Source organism: Megascapheus bottae, chromosome 1 (genome assembly GCF_031878675.1).
Source record: "Megascapheus bottae isolate mThoBot1 chromosome 1, mThoBot2.hap1, whole genome shotgun sequence".
In the NCBI taxonomy this organism is placed as follows: Eukaryota; Metazoa; Chordata; class Mammalia; order Rodentia; family Geomyidae; genus Megascapheus; species Megascapheus bottae.
Window position 1 is genome coordinate 87719523 of NC_143509.1, and position 17962 is coordinate 87737484.

General features: G+C 40.1%; 1 protein-coding gene across 4 annotated transcripts in view; it reads left to right on the forward strand.

Moving 5' to 3' along the window:
- Positions 1 to 400: 400 nt before the first annotated feature.
- The window catches only part of Usp25 (ubiquitin specific peptidase 25), a 93356-nt gene continuing 75794 nt past the window's right edge, over positions 401 to 17962 (forward strand). The window contains exons 1-2 of one of the 4 annotated variants that reach the window (XM_090347960.1): positions 401 to 930; positions 16399 to 16476. In XM_090347960.1, coding sequence (XP_090204086.1) covers positions 886 to 930; positions 16399 to 16476 — 123 coding nt within the window. In that variant the 5' untranslated portion in view covers positions 401 to 885. The remainder of the gene's footprint in view (positions 931 to 16398; positions 16477 to 17962) is intronic. The other 3 variants (XM_090347967.1, XM_090347977.1, XM_090347986.1) reach the window with 3 other exon arrangements.

The window sequence follows — 17962 nt, forward strand, 5'->3', positions numbered from 1 at the left end:
GTGGGACAGATCCAGGGCGCAGGTTTGACTGCACCCCTCCAGCTGCCGCTGGAGAACCCTGGGGATCCCAGACCCCGGACTCCCCCCACCTTCCCCAGCTCCCACTCCTGCCGTCAGTCTCACACTGCGCGCCCAGGCTCGGCCACACCCCAGAGCGCCTGGCCGCGCCCTGCCTGGGACGGGGGCGGGGTACGGAAGTGAGGCTGGGACCCGGGACCCAGGGGGGTGGGGTGGGGTGGGGTGGGATGGGCGGGGCTCAGCGACGGCCCCGCCCCGACCTGTCGTCCCTGGGTCACAATGTAGGGTTAGGGCGGCCGGCGGGCGGGGCGCCGCGGGGGAGGAGCCACGGGGCGGGGGCGGTGACGGCGGCTGGGGGAGGGGAAGGGAGGAGGAGTCGCGGAGGGAGGAGGATAGCGCCATTCCGGCCGGCCGCTCCCTCCGTCCGTCCCCCTCGCTCCCTTCCCCCCACCCCCCATCGCCGCGGTCCCCGGGCACTGCCCAGCCCCGGAGCGCGCGAACGCGTGACGCGGTTCGGCTCGGCTCGCGCGTCTTCCTCCCCCCTCCCCTCTCCTCTTCCCCTGTCCTCCTCGGCTCCCGGGGTCCCCGCCGCCCGCCCATGGCCGGGTCTGGGCGGTGAAGGTGCGCCGAGGCAGGTCTCGCGGAGGACGTGGGGCAGCTGCGGCGGTGGTGGTCCTCGCCGTCCGCGCCGCTCCACCCGCCCGCGGCGCCCGCGGTGCCCGCGCACGCCGGCCGCCATCGCCTGCGCGCCTGGCTGACGGGGGCGCTGTCCTCCCCGGCCGTCCGCGCAGCTCCAGGGAGCTTGCGGAGCGCGGCCGCCTGGGCCAGTCGAGGCGCGAGGAGCCGGACGCCGCCGCCGCCGGGGCCATGACCGTGGAGCAGAATGTGCTGCAGCAGAGCGCGGCGCAGAAGGTGAGGCGCGCGGCCCCGCGCACCCCGCCGCTCCGTCCCGACGTGCCCGCGGGGCCCCACCGCCCACCCACCCCGGCCGGGACTCGCCCGGCTCCCTGATCCCCTCCTCCCCCTCCCCTTCCTCCCTCCACCACTCCTCACCACGGCCCCAGCCTTCAGCTTTAGGGAGGGGGGGTTGGTTGTCGCGCCCCGTGGGTGCTTGGCTCTGGAAGTGGGGTGTAGTTGGTAGTGGAGGAAGAGGAGGAGGAGGAGGGGATCTCTCCCCCCCCCTCCCCGTAACCAGACCGTGCCAGGTCTGGACAGTCGTGTCCCTTCGCCTGCCCACAGTGCGGCGTCTTCATTAAACTTTCTTCTCCCGGAACCCTCCCCTCCTCACTCCGCGTTCCTTTTTTCTTTCTTTCTTTTTTTTCTCTTTTAATACCAGTTGTCATCCTTTTGGACACCGTCGGTATTTCTGAAAGGTGGTAGTATTCCGGAAGTCTGATTAACTCTACAAACAAACCACCATCCGCTCACCAACATTGAATTAACCTGCCTTTCCGAGGCGCAGGTACCTTATTAGCCGGGAGACTGTACAGTCAGCCGACGGTGTGGGTGGTTTTCGGTGTCTTTTCTCACTCCTCCCCCCCCCTTTCCAAATATTTGAAACTAATCTCAGAAAAGAACCCTTCCTGGCCATGTTATTCCAGGAATCTTTTGTCCCCGAAGTTTGACCTTGTTCTGTCATTTACCCTTTACTCTTGGATCAGTCACATATTCAGATAGTCTTTTCACTGAAGCCAAACTTTTTTTTTTAATGTGTATTTCTGGAGCACCAGGACTCTCGTTTATTTTCTAGATTTGACGTGCACTATCATGGCTTCAAGGAGTGGTAGTAGTTGGGTATGATTTGATTTTTTTTTTTTAATTTCCTCCTTTCCGGTGAAAAGCATTTTGGGCAAAAAGAAACACTGCCTTAGTTGTGTGGGCATTGGAGGGTTACTTAGGTGTATCGTGAACAACCACTAGAGCTGTGCTTTAGAGTAATGAATGCTCCACCCGGATGTAGTTTTGGTTTATGGTAGTTAATTTCAACTTGTTCCTGACTTCAGTAGGGCCTGTCCTAAAACAGACTGTAGATCCAAATTGCCTGTTAAACCATTGCACTGAGATGATTCCTGGAATTTTCTGACAGTACTTGAGGTAACTAAAGAGGCTAGTTTTTGGCCACAAGGACAGTGCGTTATTTAAATGGAAGCATTTTGGCAAAGTTGCTTTTGGAGTTGATATTACTGAAAAAAATGAGATTATTGCAGACTACAGTTACAGCAAGTAATTCAGGATTGGATAATGAAAGTTAAAAAGTTTACCTCCTAATCCTAATGTATTCTGAAGACCTCAATCTTTGCTGTTGGGTGTGTGATAGTTAAGATTTAGGGAGAACCAGGTGGTCATGTGATTACCAAGTAGTAGTTTATAACTTTGGCAGCATTTTGTTTATGCTTTGTGTTCAGAGTTGCATACTAAAGGCTCTTCACTTCAGAGGGGGAGACAGAGCAGCTATTTTTCACATCTTTTAAGCTTAAATAATGACAAGGAATTTATAAGTTTGTGGGTTTTAAAAATGGAGTAAACTATCTGGGCACTTGTAGCTCCCACCTGTAATCCTAGTTACTCAGGAGGCTGAGATCTGAGGATGGGCATTGGAAGACAGCTGGGCAGAAAAGTCTCTTGAGACTCTTATCTCCAAAACTGAGCACTCAAAAGCTGGAAGTTTTGCCTTGAGCACAAAAGGGCTCAGGGACAGTGCCCATGCCCTGAGTTCAAGCTTCTCTACCCCAAACAAATAGATGGTTAAGTTAGTAAGTAAATAAATAGAATTGACGAAACTGCTTCTGTAGCATTGAGTTTAGATATGCTGACTCTTGGTTGGTTCCTCCGTGTCTGCATAAAATGGTCCAGACTCAAGTTTCAGAAAGTGATCTGGTGAGCAAGTCCTGTCTGTTAATGAGTCCCTGCCTATGTAGAGAGAGTAATCTTTCATTGGAATAACTATGAAGATGCTATTTTTAATATGCAGTATGTGTGATTTAGGTCATTTCATTGATATTGGGGAAATATTTTTAGAACAACATGATTTTATAGTTTGATTATGATACTTGTGTTTTAAAAAAGGACTGAGATGCAGCTGAAGTGACAGAGGGTCTGCCTATAACGTGGGCTCTGAATTCAAATCATAGTACTTAAAACTGAAAACTTAAATGTGTTCATTTAATTTTTTTCTGTGTTAACATACTATTACTTTGTTACCTGTATTAGAACTATTTATTTACAGATTTATAAATCCTTGAAACTATTTCCCAAGAAAGTTCACAGATTTTAAACCATCTAGGTAGGAAATAGGAAGTAGATAGATTTCAAGTTAGGAACTAGGAAGTAAAGCTAAACTTCATAACTGGAAAGAAACAAAAGTGAAACTGCTTTCACTTTGAAACTTGGTGGCTTAGCTAATAGTGTATAGCCAAACTTTAGCTTGTTTTGTTCTCACTGTTTTCTCTTCTCCCTAAAAGGATAGTGTGTATGTGTGTGTGTGTATGTATATGTATGTGCTCATAAATTTTAAGTCAATGAGCTACATTACAGTGGTTGGAATACTTTCCAGGTTATTTTTTTTTTAATCTAAGCACCATACAAACTTTCCTAGGTCTTTTGCTCACCTACAAAGAGGATTGAGACATTGTATATAAAAGGTAACAAACAGAGTGTCTTTGCGATCTTTGGTTGATTGTTCAAATTTGGTCATGAGGGAACTGCTTTTCTGAGTTTGAGATGATACATGTAAGATGGGAAAGAGGATGAAGTACAGGTAAACTCTGGTAGTTTGATCTTGGACCAGCATTTTCAGCTTCTGTGCTTTATAATTATTTAAGTGGAGGATCCTTAGAACTTAGAAATTTGATATACGGATTCAAGTTCACAGTAATTTTTTTTTAATTTTTTTTTTTGTCAGTTGAGGGGCTTGGACTCTGGGCCTGGGTGCTGTCCCTGAGCTCTTCAGCTAAAAGCTACTACCCCTTGAACCACAGTCCCATTTCCAGTTTTCTAGTGGTTAATTGGAGATGAGTCTCATATTCTTTAGTGCCTGGGCTGGCTTTGAACCTTGATCCTCAGATCTCAGCCTCTTATAGCTAGGATTATAGGCATGAGCCACCACTCGCAGCATAAAGTAAAGTTTTTTTTTTTGTTTTTTTTTTTTAGGGCAGTATACTTTCCTCCTATGATTCAATTTAATTTATAGATGAGGATGAAAGCATACTTTTAGTTGAATAAAACAGGAAGTTCCTTAGAACTGTTCTTTGTATATAGTAGGTCACAGCAGTATTTTTTTTTTCTTGTCTGTCAGTCATGGGGCTTGAACTCTGGGCCTGGATACTGTCCCTCAGCTCTCCAGCTCAAGGCTACCACCCCACCCCTTGAGCCACAGTCCTACTTCACACTTTCTAATGATTATTTGGAGATAAGAATCTCACATTCTTTAGTGCCCAGGATGGCTTTGAACCACAATCTTCAGATCTCAGCCTCCTGAATAGCTAGGATTACAGGCACCTCACAGCCAGTGAGCTTTCATGACATAATATTCTGTTTCCTCTTTCCAAGAAGAATGAAAGTCCATTACTTGCCTTATCAAGAAATAGTAAAACTGCATTCATGTTAGGAAAATAGGAAGTGCTTGAGAAAAACTAGACAGAGTAGCTTTGAATCACCTTTCTGTGACCTTATGCAACTCATCAACACCTCTGAATCTTCCTAAAAGTTAAATTAGAATAGCCAAGTGTGACTTCTTTAGTTCTGAATGTTCACTGGAGTTACAAGCAAGTATTCTGTACATGGAAGATAAAGCAATTGCACGGAAGGGAGACAGGAATCTCATCGGACTGCCTGTTAGCTTTTATTTAATTGCTTGGGTGGAATTAGATGGAAAATATGCCACAAGAATAAGCAAATTTAGAGTTCTAACAAAACTGGAAGAACAACACAAACTGGATTTCTTAGCTAAGATAACATGCAGATTTTCTAATTTAGATATCATCTAATCTTTTGATAGCCACATTAATTAAAGGTTACATAAAAGGGACATTCTATACTCTGAAATAGTAGGTTGCAGTGTTAGCATAACACTTGATTTGAGCACAGAGATAGTGTTCTAGTTGCATATGCCTTCCTTATTCCTTATCCATACCTGTTTTGATTTGTATTCTAACGTTGGGCCCAGCTGCCTTTATTCTCATTAGTTCTAATAAATGCATTAAAAATGCCTTCAATAAACCATTCTAAATCTCACCATTATTCGTACCTATTTCATTTTATTATTTTACCATTTTCACTAGGATTCTACTATACTAATGTTAGGGTTAACATATACTATATTACTAAGTTTTTAAATTTTTTTTTAATTTTTATTTTTGGTGGTATTGGGATTTGAACTCAAGGCTCTGTTTTTACCAGGTGGGTGTTCTAATATTTTTCTTCTAGGCCTTTTTGTTTTAATTATATTTGAGATATGTCTAGAAAAAAAATTTTAAAGATAATCATTGTCCTTCTTGAGTAGCCAAGATGACACTTGCATGCCACCATGCCCAGCTTTTTGGATGACATGAGATTTCACTTACTTTTTGCTCTGGCTGGCCCAAACCTCAGTCTTCCTGATCTTCATTTCCTGTTTTGTAAATATTTTTAAAGTTGATTTGGATTTTGCCTTTTTTTTATGCCAGTGTTGGGACTTGAACCTAGGGGCCTAAAGATGATTCTTGGCTGACTTGTCTACGGCTGTTGCTCTGTCACCAGAGCATGCCTCCAATTGTGCTTTTTGCTTGTATCATGAACCTTCCCTCCCTCCCTCCCCTCCCTCCCCTCCTTCTCCTCCTTCTCTCCCTCCCTCCCTCCCTCCCTCCCTCCCTCCCTCCCTCCCTTCCTCCCTCCCTCCCTCCCTTCCTCCCTCCCTCCCTTCCTCCCTTCCTCCCTTCCCTCACTTGCTCCCTTCCTCCCTTCCTTCCTTCCCTCCCTACCTCCCTTCCTTCCTTCCTTCCTTCCTTCCTTCCCTTTCTCCCTTCCTCCCTTCCTCCCTTCCTCCCTTCCTCCCTTCCTTCCTTCCTTCCTTCCTTCATTCCTTCCCCACCAGGCCTTGGACTCAGTGCCTTGAACTTTTTTGTTAGGTGTATCTTCACAGCTGGTGTTCTACCACTTGAGCTTGCCTCCAGCCCATTCCTTTCTGTCTGGTTTACTTTCCTGGATAGGATTTGTGAAATGTCCATCCTTTTATTTATTGATTTTTAGTTTTGGTACACAGTTTAGAAAATGCAATCTGTAATAGTTCTACAAATTTGTCAGCTTTTCTTTTTCTTGAGATTGTGTCTGGCCGTATAGCCCAGACTGGCCTACAAACTATGGAGGGTGGGGTGGGGGTTGTCACCCTTCCTTAGTTTGCTGGTTCTAAGGTAAGGTTCTAAGTATGTCTTTGTGCTCAGCTGACAAACATTTTCCTAAGGTTTTGAGGAACTTATTAAGCATGGGCTTTGGGGGAATGCTAACCCAAACCATAGAGCTCCTTTTACTTTTTCATTTATGTTTTATAAATACAAATCTTTTCTTATGTTCTGTGTGTCTTTTTCTGTGGTGTACTTTTATGAACACAAGTGATTGTTTTTTGTTTTAAACTCTAGGACACAAAAGTCTCTTCCTTTAAATGTCTCAGGTTTCTGAGATTATAGAAATCTGCCCCTAAGTACAGAAATCTGTGCTTAGATTGATTGATTGATTGATTGATTAATTAATTAATTAATTTATTTATTTTGTGGGTCACGGGGCTTGAACTCTGGGCCTGGGCACTGTCCCTGAGCTCTTCAATTTAAAGCTGCCAACCTACCCCTTGAGCCATAGCCCCACTTCATATTTTCTAGTGATTCACTGGAGATAAGAGTCTCACATTCTTTAGTGCCTGGGCTGGCTTTGAACCTTGATCCTCAGATCTCAACCTCCTGAGTAGCTAAGATTACAGGCATGAGCCACCATGCCTAGCAACTGATTTATTGTTATGTGAAGTAGTTTTCTTTATTATTGGTCTTTCTTGTCCACTTAATATTTCCTTGTTGCCCACAATTCATCCAATCTTTCTCTCTCTCTCTCCCTCTCTCTCTCTCTCTCTCTCTCTCTCTCTCTCTCTCTCTCTCTCTCTCTCTCTTACATTTAGTTCATTCTGCTTTAATTACGTTTTTGCATATTGTTTTAGTAGGTGTCTAAATTAATCCCCAATTTCAACCCAAGAACCAACAACTTTATTGAATAGTTTCTTTCTCAGTTAACACTTTGCCTATGGAAGTATTTTTTAATCCTTATTTCTGTTTTCTAAGTAAAGAGCTAGAAGTGACTGTCTACTTTGAATAGAAATTTTTTATTACAATTTTACTAAAAGTTGCTTCACAGTAGACTGATACTTAGATATAACTGAAGTTATATGGGAACATTCAGAATAACAAGGCTAACTTTATTTGACAGATGGTAGTGAACTTAAAACTCCAAACTTCAAATAAGGAGATTACTCTGTGTGTTTCAGAATATTTTTGTAATTTGTTATTAAAGTTTTGGAGCAATTTTTATTGCTGTTGTCATCTTACTACATCTCTTACCTTGGTTAGTTAGTTGATAGCCATTGTATTAGAATTGTCCTATTTTTGTTGTAAAGTCATTTAAGATGTGTTCCCAGGTTTGGATTACAGTTTAGTATCTCTCCTTTTCTCCCTTCCACCCTTCTTCCCTTTTTTCCACCCTTCCTCCTTTCTTCCACCCTTCTTCCGTTTCTTCCTCCTTTCCTTGTTCCTTCCCTTCCCTCCTTTTCCACTTCCCTCAGTCTCTCCTCCCCTTCCCCCTCCCCCTCTCTTCCCTCCCTCCCTCTCTCCTACCCTTTCTCTCTCTCTCTCCCCTCTCTCCGTCCCTCTCTCCCTCCCTCTCCCCCTTCTCTCTCTCTTTTTCTTCCTCCTCTTTTTCCTCCTCCCTCCTCCTCCTCTGCCTTCTGCCTCCCCTCCCCCCTCCCCTTCCCCATCCTTCTTTCCCCACTCCTTCTACCTTTCTCTGTTTTTTCCTTTGTAGCTCAGAAAATGTAGTTCTTGAAGTGTCTCTCAAGCTGACTATTATAGCAAACAGATTGTGTAGTTTTGTATACAGTGGAGTATATATGGTATAAATAAGAGGCAGCAGCTGGTCATTGATTACATTGGTTACTGCCAAATATTCATGAAACTTTGCTTTGTGCTCCTATCTGAGTGTCTTGCTAGTCCAGAGAGGAAGATGCTGCTGTACATTGTGATAGCTGCTCTTGCAAACACCACATTGCATTATCTAGAGTAATAATAGTGCTGCCCCTATTTTTTTTTTTTATTTTTATTTTTTGCTTTTTGCCTGTCTTGGGGCTTGAACTGTCCTTGGGTTTTTCTCAAGGCTAGTGCTTTACCATGTGAGCCACAGCACCACTTCTGGCTTTTTTTTCTGTGTAGGTGGTACGGGAGAATCGAACCCCGTTCTTTATGCATGCTAGGCAAGTATTCTATCACCCAGCCATGCTCCTGACCCATCCACTCATTTTTTAAAAAAAGTTTGCAAGCTTCTTACACATGCTTGTGAGGTCAGAGTTGTCATCAGAAAACATTGACAAGTAGGTCATATGGTTGGCAAGAATTCTGTGAGCTTCTTATCCTTAAGAACATATATTTAAACTATAACTTTAATCTTGCATAAATTGTGAACGTACCCTTGGGCTATCCAGCACCATGAAATTTTGCTACTATGTATACTATGCTTTTCTGTGTCTTAACTGTGATAATTTCCTCTTGTAGCAGTTACCAAAATGCTGTTTTTGTTCAGGAACACTAACTACTTCCTTAGACCCACAGATGAACTAAAAGCAGGGTAAGAGCTATGCATTCCAACCTCTCCTTTATCTATGTCCTTTGTCCTGAGCCATTCTCTTCCACTGTTACTTTAGTTTGTAGCTGTCTTGGAATTCAGGAAGGAATGAATGTCAAAGATTTATATAGATGTCAGAGATTTATCCTGACCCCTTTGCTCCCCTCAGGTAAGAAAGGGATAACAGCTTCTCCAGAACTCACAGTATTAGGACTGACACCATAACTAGAACACAATGTTTAATAACTGAATTCCTCTCCCCTTGTATTAGTTCTTTGTGTATTTAAACTGTAACATGTTAGTGCCCTCAAGAATAGTTGAAATACACTAAAGTCTTTCCATGATTGCCTATGTGCAAATGTCCTTTTTTTTATTTGTGGGTCATGAGGCTTGAACTCGACCTAGCACTGTCCCTGACCTCTTCAGCTCAAGGCTACCACCCTACCCCTGTGACTGGGTGTTGTCCCTCAACTCCTCAGCTCAGGGCTACCACACTACCCTTGAGCCAAGCCCCAATTTCCCATTTAGTAGAGGTTAATTGGAGATAAGAGTCCCAGGTCCTTTTGTGCCTGGGCTGGCTTTGAACCTTGATCCTCAGATCTCAGTCTCCTGAGTAACTGGGACTACAGGCAGGAGCCACCACACCCAGCTTCAAATGTCCTTTCTTTGCCCTTCACCCTATCTCTTACTTAGTATATAGGGGCATATGGTCATACCATAAGTAGATGTCATAGAGTTTGGGCTTGAGCTCTAAGACTCTGGCTTTACTAAGAATTAGTCTTTGAGTTTCTGCTGTTTTTGTAAGCTCCATCTTTGATGGGCTGTGTGTTTGCCTATTATATATGTCAACCACTACCAAATTTGTATTTTCAAAATCAAATTAATATTGCTTCCTCGCATTGCGTCCTGTGAATACAAGCTTTTATTTTCCCTATCATACATTTCTACTTATGTTGATATGCCGTCATTAGTTCACATCATGTCTCATTTCTTCCTCAGTTTTAAGCATATTAAAAAGCAAATACCCCAAACATTTTGATTACGTGTTAGTGTGAGTCAGAAATAACAATATTAGAAGTTAAAAGAAAAATAGGATCTAGGAAGGTCAGCGAAAGTATGATAGAGCATAAAATCTTCGCAATAAACTGCTGAAGATATATAGGCAGAATGATGCTTTATTATAAGCTAAGAAAAGGTATGAGCAGTGAATAACACCTAAACAGAAACTATTTGGTTTCTTCTTTCCATTACAAGTAGTTTCATGTGGCTGACTGTGGGATAACAAAATTAAGTTTTCAGTTAGGTACCAGTGTATAATCCTAGCTACTCAAGAGACTGAAATCTGGAAGGTCTGGTTCAAAATCTGACTGGGCAGAAAAATCTGAGAGATTCTTATCCCCAGAAGAATCAGCAACATACTCAATGAAATGTGTGAGTGCTTGTATTGCATAAATGCTTAATATTGCTTAGTATTCTGTTTTATTACATTATTGCTTAGTATTGCTTTTATATTCTATAAAAAGATAAGAGACCTAATAAATTTGGAATTTATGACATTTCTAAGACTCAATGGAAATGATACAGAATACTAAGTAAGGTACATGGTGGTATATGTCATTACTTTAAATGTTGAAGTTCTTTTAAGTATTCCATACTTAACCGAAACTATGTGATACACATACCTGAACCACTCATGGGTTACCACTTTGGATGTATTAAAATCATATACAGTGACTTTGCTTGATGTGTAAGCATAAGTAAACCTTTAGTGATTTATTGAAAATGCTTATATTAAAGAGAAATACAAGTTAAACGCAATCAGAAGTCATCAACAAATTTAGATAACAACTGAGGGTTTTTTAAGCAAGATAAACTAAGAAAGGCACTGTTGTTTTTGCTTTATGTCTGTGATCATCCCATAAAAGCCTTTTCCTTGTGATTCCTGAGTGGAGCTTCTGGTTTGAAGTTGCCCATTTATGAGCTATTTTGTTGAAGCAAATGCTTTAAAATTTTTGTTGCGACTCAGTTTTCTTTTGAACATTTGATGTAAGAAATATCACTGTCATACTGTGCATGAGCCTTCCAGTACACTAATGAGAGAAATTATTCTGATCCGGTGATTACCCGTACTGCATTATATTACGGTCATCTATAGTGAGGTTGAGGAAAAATTTTCTAATCTTAAAAGAGAACAAATGAGCATGCAAAGCGTTGCCTTAGAAAAGAGAATGGTATTTTATGGACCATAAGTGAACATTAGAGGGAAGATGAAACAAGCCTGAAGATCAAGGTATGGCCTTAAATAGAGAGAGAGATTCTGGCATGCAGAGGGCCTTTTCAGAAATATTGAAAGAAAGCTCTCTGTCAGGCATGGTTGCATATACCTGTAATTCCAGCTATTTGGAAGGCAACTATAGGATGTACGTCCATGGCCAACGCAGGGAAATGTTAGTGAGACTGTTACAATCAATTTGTGTGCCTTTCCTTCAGCTTGAAGTGTCTGTCACTTGACTGCCAGAGCGCTATCCGGGGAAGTTCCCTTTGTCTTCACAAAGGACTCTTACGTAAATGAATTTATCTGTCAGTGAGTTTTAGAGATTTTTTTTTTGGTTATGGTGAGTACATGAAGTGGAGCAGCTAATTGTTATCCAGTAGATATAGAAATTATTTGCAAAAATAAATATGCAGATGGCAGATGACTTTAAGACAGTAGAAGAATTACTACTTGCATAGGTAGGTAACTTGAAATACTTGCCTGTTAGTGCCTCTGAGCTTTAATGAACACTATTTTGAAAGAATGGTGTGTCACTTTCTGCCAAGTTTTTTTTTTTTTTTTCCCCTATATTCTTAGAAACTTTGGCGGCTCCCTACCCCTTCTGTCGCCTCTTTCTCTTTTCTAGAGATCATTCTAAAAAGCTAGCCTTTCCCCTTAGCTATAAAAACCTTTGACTTTATTTTGTTTGGACTTAACTGAATTACATTTATTTTTGGAAATTTATTTAAAGAAGCCAATGACTGACTTATGAGTCATTCAATTCTTAACACAGTTTTTATCCTGCCATAAATTCAGCAGTGCTTCAGTTTTCATTGACTATTATCTGAATATTTTATGTCATTGTGAAAGTTTTTTTATGAGTTTTTATTTTTCATGGGATGATGGTCAATAATCAAGAAAATATGGAAAGCATATGAAGTAGAATTTCAAAGTCATAGTTTCATTCCTGTCTTTGAATGTACTACTGAAATCTCTTGATTTAAAGATACTTCAGTAGAGCTACTTCCTAAAAAGTCAGTGTGAGTAGAAACATTAAAATAGTTTTGTATAGCAAGAGCATAAAGAAAGGATCTCCAGGATATAGAAGCAAGAGCCATATAATGTGTTCTTAGTATGCTATGTTATTTTTCATCTCTTTTGTTGTCCCTTGGTTATCTTATATTGTTACAGTATCTACCTTGTTATCTGATATATTGTATATATGTTTATTTGTTTATTTGAAATAGGATAGGGAAGGAGGGAAAACAAGATGAGGGGAGGGGGAGAGGAGGGAAATGGGGACAAAAACATGAGAAGGGCTAGCAATGTCTGTTAAGTAATGCTCCTTTTATCTGGCAAATATAACGTAACCCTTCTATTAATTACAATAAAATATATTTTAAAAAAGAGCATAATAAATGCCAATCTTCTTTCCTAAATTTAAGCCAGTGATTCCCTTGTTTTTGCATCCTCAGAAAATTATATTGTTGCTAAATATTCTTTTCGTTGCAAATGGGCTTGCTGCCTCCTTTTGTTTTATCTGTATAAAAATTGTGAGGAGAGAGCTCTTCAAGGATTAGCAATCCTGGACCTTTGAGTGCCCAAGACCCTAAGGCTAGACTGAAAGATCTAGAGGTTTACATCTCCAAGTCTTAAAGAGTTAAAGACCTGGTGTTCTAGGCTTTAGAATCTATAGAAAAAGGGCTCTCAGAACACAAGTTGGAGACCTATTGGACATTGTATCTTGCCCTTCCTGTTCAAGCACTGGGAACAGGCTGAGCCCATCTTTCTTTACTTTTGTAGGTAAGGAATCAATAGAAGAATGAATGTGATTGGATCCATTCTGGATCTGTAATTGCTACTATAGGAAGAAAGATGTTTTTATATCAGATGTTTCTAATTGAAGTTCAGGCTATGTCATTGAGCAGAAGTTTGGTAAATTAAATGGCCAAACCTTCAAAGACAGACTAGGCTCTTGCAGCAACCAAAACAAAACAAAAGAAACAAAAAAGAAACCCCAAACATAATTACAGGGGATGTAGATTATGGTTTTCAAAGAAAAGCATAGTTGAAAATGCTTTAATATATAAATGAAATGGCTCCTCTGCTTTAACTGGGAATGTTTTTGATTGCACATCTCTGGAGCAAAATCTTTTTCTTCCTTCCACTGTACTCTCCATCCCCCAGTTTAGCTAAGAATATTCTTTCTACCTTTAACTCACCCAGGCCTCTCTCCCCTATCTTTTGCCATCATTCAGTTGGAGTCAGAATTTATGAAAATGTAAACCATGAAGAAATATATACCTGAGTTTTTCTAGGCAGTCTGACTAGTAAAAAGTAAAGCCCTAAAGAATTATAACAAGATTTCCAGGTCTTGCTTTTTTTCTATAAAATACTCAGCATTAGTCAAGTATTGACTATAATAAAACATCCTAAAACTCAGTTACATACTGACTATTATCTTCCATGCTCACAGATGTTTGCTAGTTGGCCAAGTGCCTCATACTTCCAGAGTAAGTAGATTACCCAAGTCATCTTCTTAAGAAATTTGTACAAGTTAGAGGAGAAATATCATGCAAGTATACATTTTGTGGGCTGTTTACCTGTGATTCCTAATATTCACAATAAAAGTTTATTTCCAATATTTTAAGTATGACTAGAAAATGTCCTTTGTGGTAAGACAATGGGATCAGAAACAAAATCAGCATTTGGCACATTTTGTGTAATCATTTCTGGCTCTATATTCTGCCTGGCATTTACTATTTGGACAGTAAGGTAGTTTTAAACTGATTGGTAATCTACCATGTTAGCTTAATAAGGTTTGAAAGGGTGACATTAATCATGATATAGTATTTATAACTAGCATGTTAAATGGCAACTTCTTTGTATGACTACTGAATGATAATAAAAATACTTTTAAATGAATGTAATTTACTATATATACACATATCTTTTTAATTCATACAGATTCTAGGTTCATTTACATCAAAATTATTTTATATCATTACTCCCTAGAATCACAGTATCAAAAACTTGGGGCCTGACTTTATTTATTTTTATTTTTTTGCCAGTCCTGGGGCTTGAAATCAGGGCCTGAACACTGTCCTTAGGCTTTCTCAAGGTTAGAGCTCTTATATGGTATCAAAGAATCAAGCCTGGGTCCTCATGCATGGTAGGCAAGCACTCTACCACTAGGCCAAATTCCTGGTCCATTTTTTATAATTAGATATGCATCAGATGAGCCTCTGTACATTAAAGTTTGAGGACTGTTTCCTTAGGAGAATTACATCTGCATTGTTTCCATTTTTTCCTTCATTAAAAAAAAAAACAGCATTTGTACAAATGATTGCTTCCTTCAGATAGCTGAAGAAAATCGCCACAATATGACCTGATTTCATCATATGGAGTGTTGTCTAAATCAGTCACAAGTCCATTGTTAATACTTTTCTAAATGGAAATTGATAGGAAAGAAAATAGGTTTAAGGACAATTTTATTTTTCTCATCATTAAGTCCTATACATTTGGCAATTTGATTGTTTCATTAAGCTGTTATGATACTTTGAGATTTTTACATAACTTTGCCTACGTATTGCTGATTTAGGTTAATTTCAATTATTTCATACTATTTTTATGGAAAAGTAGTTCTTTGATGACATGACATATACTACCAATGCTTATCCAGCGTACCTTTTTATTTTCTTTATTTTTTACAGTTGATTGAATCATGATGTTTTTGCCTAACTGAAAATTTTTCTTTTTTGGGGGGGGGGTGGTCATGGGGCTTTAACTGGGTCTGGGTATTGTCCCTGAGCTTTTCAGCTCAAGGCTACTGCCTGGTATTCCTGGGCCTGGGTGTTGTCCCTGAGCTCTTCAGCTCATGGCTAGCGCTCTACCCTTGAGCCAAGCCCAACTTACCATTTTCTAGAGGCTAATTGGAGATAAGAATCTCAGGTCCTAAAACATGAGAAAGGGTACCAATGTTTGTGAAGTAATGCATCTTCTATCTTGTGAATATAATGTTGCCCTTCTATTAATTACAATAAAAATTACATGAAAAAAATAGAATCTCAGATCCTTTTGTGCCTAGACTGGCTTTGGACCGTGATCCTCAGATCTCAGCCTCCTGAGTAGCTAGGATTACCGGCGTGAGCCACTGCGCCCAGCGAAAATTCATTTCCTTAACTCAGCAGTTGTGAGTGACATGTAAAGTATATTCTGCATAGTGAGAGTGGAAGTTCATAAATAGGTTTGGTAAAAAAGGCAGACTTATTTGGCAAGTACCTTTTGCATTGCTCTTTACCATACCTAGAACTTGTGAAAGATGTTGGAAGAGGAGCTAGTACAGCAGTCACCATACTGATAACTGTGTAAGTGTGTCTAAGTGAGAAGACACATACTGCTTCACACCAGAATGGGTCTCCTTATCAAGTTTGTATATTTATTTATTTAATTTTATTTTTTTGTGCTGGTCCTGAAGCTTGAACTCAGGGCATGAAAGCTGTGCCTAATCTTTTGTTGCTCAAGCCTAGCATTTGATTCACAGATCTGCTTACACCTTTTTCTAGAGCAGTTAATTGGAGAAAAGACTCTCACAGAATTTACTGTTTGGGCAGGTTTCAAACCTGAGGATTCCAGGAGTGAGCCACCAATGCCTGACAAGTTTGGGCATTCTTAAAAAGATATTGTCACTCTTATTAAGAAAGTAAATGACAAATGTATTATTTTGATTGAACTCTTTTACATGTAGCTGAATGTACTTTCTAACTTTTTTCCTTCTGTTTTGGTAAGAGTCATTTGGATAGGGCAGTCTTTGACTTATTATTTTTCCTCTTTCACTTTGCTTAGGACCTGAATTTGTAGGTTATGCACACTTAGGTCAATTAAGCAAGTTTTGAAGTGTGCATTTTACAATTCTGACCTCAAAAAATTGAATGTAGAATATTTTTAAACTTTATTTTGAAGTCTGGAAGCGTGGCCAAGTGATAGAGTGCTTGCCTAGTATGCACTGGGTTCGATTCCTTGGTATCATATACACAGAAAAAGCAGAAGTGATGCTGTGGCTCAAGGGTTAAGAGTACTTTAGCCTTGAGAAAACCCAAAGACAGTTCCCAGGCCCTGAGTTCAAGGCCCAGCACTGGCAAAACCAAACCAAAACAAAAACCATTTTGTTTTTAAATCATTTAAAAAATTGCAAAAGTAATGCCAAGAAATTCCATGAATGGTCTTACATATATTTTCAGAGTTCATGGTGTAATGTTTTACTTTTGCCTTTCTTCTAGCACCAGCAGACATTTTTGAATCAGCTGAGAGAAATTACTGGCATTAATGACACCCAGATACTGCAGCAAGCATTGAAGGTATGGCCTTTTTCTGTGACATGAAATTTCTGTTACATCTTCACCTCTCTGTTCGGTATTGTATTTGGAACTTGAGGTATTTATTTTGACAGGGTGGTAGTTTTGGACATGGAGGAATGACCTTTTAAAAGAGACTTGGTACACTGCAATTTTCACCATATTAACTGTTAGCAATCTGATGTTTTAGATTGGAATGACAAAATGGAAGGATGCAGGTCCTATCTGTAATGTTATTACCACAGACTTAGTTTTGGAATTTAAATGGGGACTTAGGGTTAGGTGAGTTAGAGGAAGATGCAGAAACAGACGGTAAAGTAGAGAATTAATAATCAAAGCTTGTATTTACTCCTCCCAAGAGGAAGGAATATAATTTTACTTTTGCATTCAACTAACTGTATCTTAAAAAATTCATGTTCAAGTTTCAGTAGTAATAGGCAGCAAATGAACAAATGAAGTATACTAGTTGTATCTGTGGAACACCTCCATTACCACACAGTTTCAAGGATAAGTCAAGTTGTATGGCTAAGTCACAGTCATAAGGATCCAGTCAATGTGTGATGCTCTTAAACTAGAACTGTAACTTAAGCTTATGTATTTGTTGGTACTAAAGGTTAAAAGTAGCATAGCCTTTTTGTTGCTATGGTTATGTATACAATTGCAGTCTTTGGAGCTGACTCTATGAGGCAAACTTAATTAAACGATTACTAATTTTGTGCTAACTAGTGTTTCTTTCCAGAAATAATTAATCCTGAAATGATTAAAATAGTAATCACCATACTGATAATAGTAACTAATAACTTACTAAACAGTAGTGCTAGGTATTATTTGAAATTATCTGGGCTAACTCATCTCATAATGATTCTAAGATAGTATTGCTTTCATTCCTCCTTTGGAAGATAATGAGAGAACAGAGAATTTAAAGTAACTCCTTGAGATCCCACTGCCAAGAAGTGGAAGAAGCTGGGATAGAAGCCATAGTAACTTGGTCTCTGGCTGCCACATTGAATTTTCTTTTTTTTCATATATGTTTTATTGTAATTAATAGAAGCGTTACATTATATTCACCAGATAGAAGGTGCATTACTTCACATACATTGATACCCTTTCTCATGTCTTGGTCCCCATTTCCCTCTCCCCCACCCGCGCTCCTCATCTTGTTTTTCTCCCTTCCTTATCCAACTTCGGTTATTTGTATTTTGTTTCTTTTATTGGAAGCTTTACTTCATCTTGTCTTTCCCATAAAGACAGTGATGCAACAGTCCTGTTAGGGCAGTAGTACAGGATTTATGAAGCCACTGTAAGCTGTTGAAGAGAAGCATAAGTATTGTACCTCAGTTTTTATGAATATGACATTTAGATGTTGCCAGTACTTTATTCTGATAAATACCATGACTGCATCATTCCAAGTATATTTTCAGAAAATGCCTTTCCCAATATATTCCAAAGTATGAAGCTCCTGGCCTGTCTATTTCCCAATTTAAATTTG